Here is an 8006-nt window from a genome sequence, read left to right on the forward strand (position 1 = left end):
GATTGCATGCACATGTCAAAGTGTGTGGGCCGATCTGAATTAAGAATAATAAGGTCAGTTGTGAAGAGGAAGCATTCTAGAGATTGGCCACGGGAGGTAGTGATGGAATCCCCCAGAGTCTGACAACAATTAAAATCACCAACTAATAGGAAAGGTGGCTGGAGTTGAGAAATTAGCGCTTCAAAGGCAACAAAGTCATTAGGGTGGAAAGGGGAGAAGTAGACTGAAGTAGCTGATCCAGCAGCAAGGAAAGATGCGAATAACTGTGCAAAGGACAGTGGTTTGAAAGAGAGATGTAACGTATGTTGTTTTCTGATGGATAAGTATAGACGAGACATAAAAGGAGTGTGAAGAAAAGAATTAGGAATTGGTATAAGAGGATGTGTAAGAAAAGTCTCTTAAAGGCAGATAATTGATGGGTTATAAGAAAGGATATGACGAAGGTCAGTTCTGTGAGAACGGTAACCTGCAAATATTCCAATGAAGGAGAGCTATCACTTAGTTGATCTACGAGTAATAACGGTTACAAAGGAATGAGAGGGGGAGGTGGTGTAGTATCGCGAGCAACATTATTGTTGACTACATCATAGTCTGTGAGGCAGGCGAGTAAGTCTTCTTCACAATTTTACCAATTTTTGCTAGTGACAAGACAGTTTGATGGAGACAGTCCCGGTACAGATATTGAGGGTGGGGTGAGGTTCAGCAGGAATGGGTTTGCCAGTGAAGTATGTCAGTGCTGATAATGCTTTAGCTTGTTTTATGGATGTAACTGTGATGAGACAGGAATGATCGGGTCGGCTGCAGAAGGGAACCTTGCCTACTTGTTTTTGGAGACATTGCTGGAAGAGGAGAATGTTGTCAGAATAAGGAGCTGTGGGAGGGATCACGAAAATTCGGTTCCATTTGGCTGGGCTAAATAAAGTATTTCAGATATTTGTAGAGGTGAGAGTGGTAGAAGGATGGGGACGTGTTGAAGGGGGAGTAGTGTTGAGAGAGGCAGTATTACAGAGAGGTGGATAAGGTTGTAGAGTAGTAATAAAGGAGGATGAGGTTGTTGATGAAGAAAGTTGTGAGGGTAGAGGGGATGAGGTTGAGAACGTTGGGAGAGTAGGAATGTCTCCTGGAGGTTGACCTGGGTGATATCATAGTAGGCACTGAGGAGGGGGAGTAGTAGCAATGTTCAGAGCTATGGTCAAAGGAGGGCCTGGGGTCGGGAACCGGGAGAATGTGAATCAGTGGGGCTATTTGATGACCTTAATAAGGGTATAAAATCTTCATTATTAGCCATGGGTAAGCCTAGAGTATGTTGGGGAGAAGAACAATCCACCCCTCAGGGTCACCTTGAAAGGTAAGAGCTAGAGAACTAAACTGGCGAATACCGTGCCCATGGCTCTCCCAGGCCGTTCAGGACTGGTAGGTCAGCCCTTCGGCTTTTCATCGCGGCACTCGTACCTCAGAAAGTGGATAGTAGAAGGAAAAGAAGAGGAGAATGGAAAAAGACCGTGCAAAATTATTTAATTCGAGGTTCCGAGGCCCATGGCGCGGGAAAACCCCAGCATTGAGTATCAGACAAGGGATTGGAGGGGCAGACACACGGAAACTAACTTAGCATTATCCCGTTGTCGATGGCGCCGTTGACTGCATAGCTGAAGGGAGTTCCGGACAGCCTCCAGTAGAAAGTCTGGATCCACATGCAGAAGGTCAGGTTGTGCAGGTCGGGGAAAGAGCCCTTCCAGAGCGCCCAAGTGTCGGGCGAAGGCACCCCATCCTCTTGAAAAGCCACCACTGGCACCAGGTCATCGTGAGGCGGATGAGGCGAAGTAAACATTGCTAGGAAGAGACTCAGGTCGGAGCTTGTTCGGGACTAGGTCACCACGACACGGCATAGATGCGTGTTGAAGTGTGTAAATCTGTGTTTGAGTGTGCGGGCGTGGGGTTATGTGTAAGTGCATACGTTTGTGTGTGTTTCGTCTCCGAAGCATATTTGGACAAGCTTCTTTATTCTGCTAATCTTATCCATATACTTTAAAGTCCCGTTAAACCTTTATTTCAATTACTTGTTACGTAATCGGGTTTCTCTCAAATACTTCGACTCTAGCCAAACGAAGTCTTTACCCTGATACGTGTCGCTAATAACCATAACCCGGTTTATCATTTATCATTCATACAAATAATCATAATCTTTCACTTATGATTATCAGGGAATAATATCTTCTGAACTCACCAAAGCAGTTCGCGATGATGGAGGCGCTGACACAGAAAACGAGAAGACAAGCAAATCCCGCCATTTCGGACCGCTGTTTTCTTCAGGCGTCCTGTTGCCCGCCTACCAGTCTTCTTGGGTCAGATGACAAGACTGTGCCTGGGCTCATATAATACCCATGAGAGATCTTTTAATCAAGTAATATGTAGAAGCGCTTATGAAAACACCCCAGGAAACGCAATGACTGATTATAAACACATTATCTAGATGAACTATCATTATAAGGGGGACATTAGGACATGATGTGGAAGGTACCCATGTATTCCTACACAATTTGCTTAGTGTGTAAATGCAGAGACGTATATAAGTAGATAGATTGATAGACGGCTAGACCGCTAGATAGGTAGATATAAAGAAAGACAGATGGATAGATAGATATAGACCAAGATAGATAGGTAGATATAAAGAAAGACATATGGATGGATAGATATAGACCAAGATAGATAGATTTCGATAAAACAGAGATATATAGATATAGATAAAGATATGATAACCATCTTTAGTTAGATCGACAGGCGGTAGAAGAGAAGAGGCATAGGGGTTTCGAAAACGTTTGAAAATCCGCAGTTTTGAATGCATTAACAGATATTACTTCCATTCCCTTAATTTCCTTTGAACCCCCCCGCAAAATAAGCATTCTGTTCAGACGACGGTGACGGCGAAAGCAATCCAATCAAGGTCTTTTACCACGCCGTGTTGTAGGGGACATGATCGATCGTGGACCTGAATTCTTTATGCTAAACGCCCACTCGTTTGCCTCAGCTTTGGGGGCGGTCCGATGTGGTTGGCCTTTCTAAGCAATGGATGCGTGGTCTTTACCATATTTATTTCGTAATGACGTATATTTTACTGGTGAAATGCTCAAGTGTGGGGAACCCGCGTTTTAAATAGATCACATTTTTTTTTGTTCATGTCTCTACTTTTGACGGAAGTCCCTTTCTTTCTACCACTTACAAAATTCCCCTAAGTGTCGATATATTTTGTCCAGATCACGATTATCTTTTTGATAAATTATCTTCCAAATATGTTTACAGGCAGAGAACACAAACCATGAAATAGATCTTATTTTAATAGAAACAAGGGGTTGGGAGTATAAATGACAAACATCACAGTGATTGTCATAATGTGAATGATTCATGCCTGTAAAAATCGACAGGGACGACAGCTACAACAATGGCTGTCATTATAAGAATTATGATCATGAAAGTGTAATAACACAAAAGAACAAAAAGAATATTTATTATGATTATATAATATATTATCATATCATATTAATAATCATCATAACAATGAAAATAAAACCAATAACAGCAGCAGCAGTAAATACATAAGAACAACAATGATGATAATTCAAAATAGAAATATAAGATTTTAAATGTGTTTGTTCCGGTGCGCGCGCGCGTGCGTACGAGCGTGTGCGTGTTTCATGTATGTATATATTTTACATACATATATAATATATATATATATATATATATATATATATATATATATATATATATATATATATATATATATTATGGAAGTGAGACGAACCAGTTAATTATCCTTAAGCTACACCAGGATCAAGGAGCTTCGAACTGACAGTATATAACCGTTGGCATGTCTGTCTCTCTGGTGACTCTCTCACTAAGAAACGTCCATAGACAATTTTGTACAGTTGTCACTAACAGTACTCTTATACTAGTGATGGTAGAATGGTGTGAATGCCTCTTGCAGTGAGCTTAACAAACTGATGTTCATTTAGTATGTTTAAACTACTAATACTTGCAGTTCTGGATCTCTCGAAAAATAAATAATAATAAGAAATTAAATGGAAAGTAATTGTAACTGGAAGAGACTGAAATAGGGGAAAATGTAGTGCTCGAAAGACGAATTTCTTTGCTCATGGCGAAAAAAGAAAAGAAAAAAAAAAAAACACACACGTGTGTGTGTGTGTGGAGTATTGATGAAATTATTGCCCATTTCCTGGCGGAGCCATGTTTCACTTATGCATAAAATGTCTATGGTTCTCTCCTCAACTAGCATTTTAATTTCCTCAAAATGTCTGAGGAGAGACTGAGCATTTATATTTTTCTGACATTTTGCGATCTAATCACTGGTAACGCTGACGGCTTTGCCTTGTCAAACATTCTGATCGCGCTCGTACTTGTTTTTGTTTAAGGACACTTTAACATTGTCTGGAAAAGCATCAGTCCATAAATAGCTTGGGCTTTATGTCCTTTCCCCTTACTGACACCGTGAAGCTGACGTAGTAGTCATGTGTCATCACTGTCTTATGGGCTTTTGCACTTGAAATGTTTTGAAACTTCAGATAAGTGTTGTTCTATGTCCCCTTCGCTTGTGTCTGGGTGATAACTGGTGATGTAGAGGTAGACGGTCTGCTCCCTTTAACGGCTTTAGTGTTTTTTTTTTTTTTTTTTTTTTTTTTTTTTTTTTTTTTTTTTGGGGGGGGGGGGGTTCTCGATATTACTTTGGTGTAACCGTCTTCATCAACATCTTGTGTAGACATTGCTCGTTCTGCATGGTTGTTAATGATGACTTTTGGTATTACTGGAGGAGAGGGGGCAGTAGGTAGGGCGGTAGCCCCTTGCACCTGGGCCGGGGTCTGCTGACTAGGAGCGCCTGTGGGGGGCACGTGGATGACTCAGCAGAGTTCAAGGTCGGCGTGTCAGCAAGGGCGCGAGGCAGCTGGCTGGCCGCGGGCAAGGAGAGAGGGGAGGGTTTTGGGAGGGAAGGATGGCCGGTCGTGGGTATGGGCGTGGGGGTGTGGAGGAGGGGTTTGGGGTGGAGGTAGGGGGTGTTGTGACTGGGGGAGGAAATGTGAAAGGGTAGGTTTCGTACGTGGTCTCATCACGGGTGGGGTATGAGAGGTAGGGGGGGGTTCTTGTGTGACCGATGCGTTCTCTGCTTGTTTTTGCCCTAAGATTTCATAAGAGGATAATTGCTGTTCGGAGAACATTCCGATCAGCAAGTCAATTTTGTTCTCGATCAGATTTTGATCAGTGAAGGAGGGCCCATTACAGGTTTGTGTTTCTTGGTCTGTACTCTTTTGGAAAATTTTAACAAGAGGAGTAGAAATACCTGATTTCTTAGGCGGTGACCAATCTGTTGGGGGAGTGTCCGTTGTAGTTGTTGCGAACACTATCTTTTCATTATCGACACACTGATCAATCATAGTGTGCACGATAACGTTTGTCATCGGTTTGGTGTCCCGTGTCGTATTCCTGGGTTTTCTGGGGTCGGATAAACTGATTACAGTGTTATAGGCTTGTTCGATTTCAGACGGACTGTAATATTTTTTTATTTGATCACAGATGATCGACCTTACCCAAGACTTTTTTGTAGCAACGAAACACAGAATTGTGTTCAGCACTATTGTTACACTGCCGAATTGATAGATTACTTTTTCAAACTAGTTTACACTGTTGGCACTGGCATCACTGCTGTTATTGCTAAGGGGCCCCTCACCCTGGGCCGGGGGGCAGCCTTGACCCTGGCTGCCTAGGGGGTGCCCATCCTCGTGGGCGGGAAGGCAGCTCTGACCCACGCTGCCGAGGGGCCCATATCCTAGGGCTGAGGTCCCGGTACCCTGGGAAGGGAGCACATTACCCTGGGCCAAGGGTCCCCTTTCTTTCTAGGGATAAGAGCTCGTGCTAGCTGCCCGAGGAAGCACCAGGGAGGCCCCCTGGTTGGCCCCTTCAAACCCGGGGGGAGGGGTCAGATTACCTTCTGACACTGCGGGACCATGAGAAGGCATGGTTTGCTGAGTTGCGGGGCTGCGGCGGAGGAGCAAAAACACGCCGTTCACCACGGCTGCTACACTCAGAGAGGCTATTTATATGCATATATATATGTGTGTGTAATATATATTATGTATATATACATATACAACATATATATAGATATACTTACATAAATATATATATATATATATATATATATATATATATATATATATATATATATATATAGATATATAGATATATAGATATATACATATATAGATATAGATATAGATATAGATATAGATATAATATATATATCTATATAATATATATATCATATAATATATAATATATATATATATAATATCATATATATATAATATATATATATACTATATATATATATATATAATATATACTATATATATATATATATATATACATATATATATGAATAATAACATATATATATATATATATATATATACATTATATATATATATATAAATATATATATATACATATATATATAAATATAATATATCATATACATATACATATATATAAATATACATATATATTTTAACATATATATATACATATATATATACATATATATATTTTACATATATATATACATATATATATATCATATATATATACATATATAATACATATATATATATATATACATATATATATATATATACACATATATATATATACATATATATATTACATATATATATACATATATATATATACATATTTTATATACATATATATATATACATATATATATATATATATATATAAATATATATATATTATACATACATATACATGTGTATATATGTGTATATATACTGTATATGTGTATATATACTATATATATATACATATATATCATATATATACATATGTATATATATACATATATACATATATATACATATACTTATAATATACATATACATATAGTATATACATATACATATATATATACATATACATATATATATACATATATATACATATATATATAATATATATACATATATATACAGTATATATATATATATGTGTATATATATGATATAATGGTATATATATGTATATATAATGTATATATATGTATATATGTATATATATGTATATGTATATATATGTATATGTAGATATATGTTATATATATGTATATGTATACATATATATACATATATAATATATATAAATATACATATATACATATATATACATATACATATATACATATACATATATATGTATATATGTGTATATATATAGTGTATACATATATATATATACATATATATATATACATATAATATATATATACATATTATATATTATACATATATATATATATAATATATATTATATATATATATATATATGTATATATGTATATAAGTATATATATACATGTATATATATGTATGTATATATGTATATATGTGTATATATATACATATATACATATATATACATATATATACATATAATATAGAATACATATATACATATAATACATATACATATATACATATATATATACATGTGTAATATATAATATACACATATATAATACATGTGTATATATATACATCTATATATATACATATATATATAAATTTTATATATCATATATATATCATATACATATATATATATATATACATATACTTTACATATATATCATATACATATATGTATATACTATACATATATATATATACATATACATATATACATATACATATATATATATACATATACATATATATGTATATATATACATATATATAAATAATATACATATAATATAATATATTATATTATATATATAATATATATATATATTATATATATAATATATATATTATTATATATATATATTATACATATAAATTTTAATAATATATATATATATATATATAATATTATATATACATATATATATATATATAATATATATTTTATATAATAATAAT

At 35.3% G+C, this 8006-nt stretch overlaps 1 protein-coding gene across 1 annotated transcript in view; it reads right to left on the reverse strand.

The window, feature by feature from the left end:
* LOC119578587 overlaps positions 1-2522 on the reverse strand; it is a 9171-nt gene extending 6649 nt beyond the window's left edge. Inside the window, 4 exon segments of the mRNA XM_037926152.1 lie at positions 1606-1830; positions 2225-2307; positions 2309-2390; positions 2519-2522. Coding sequence (XP_037782080.1) covers positions 1606-1830; positions 2225-2307; positions 2309-2390; positions 2519-2522 — 394 coding nt within the window.
* Positions 2523-8006: the final 5484 nt, after the last annotated feature.

This window comes from Penaeus monodon, chromosome 11, assembly GCF_015228065.2.
Source record: "Penaeus monodon isolate SGIC_2016 chromosome 11, NSTDA_Pmon_1, whole genome shotgun sequence".
NCBI classification, from domain to species: domain Eukaryota; kingdom Metazoa; phylum Arthropoda; class Malacostraca; order Decapoda; family Penaeidae; genus Penaeus; species Penaeus monodon.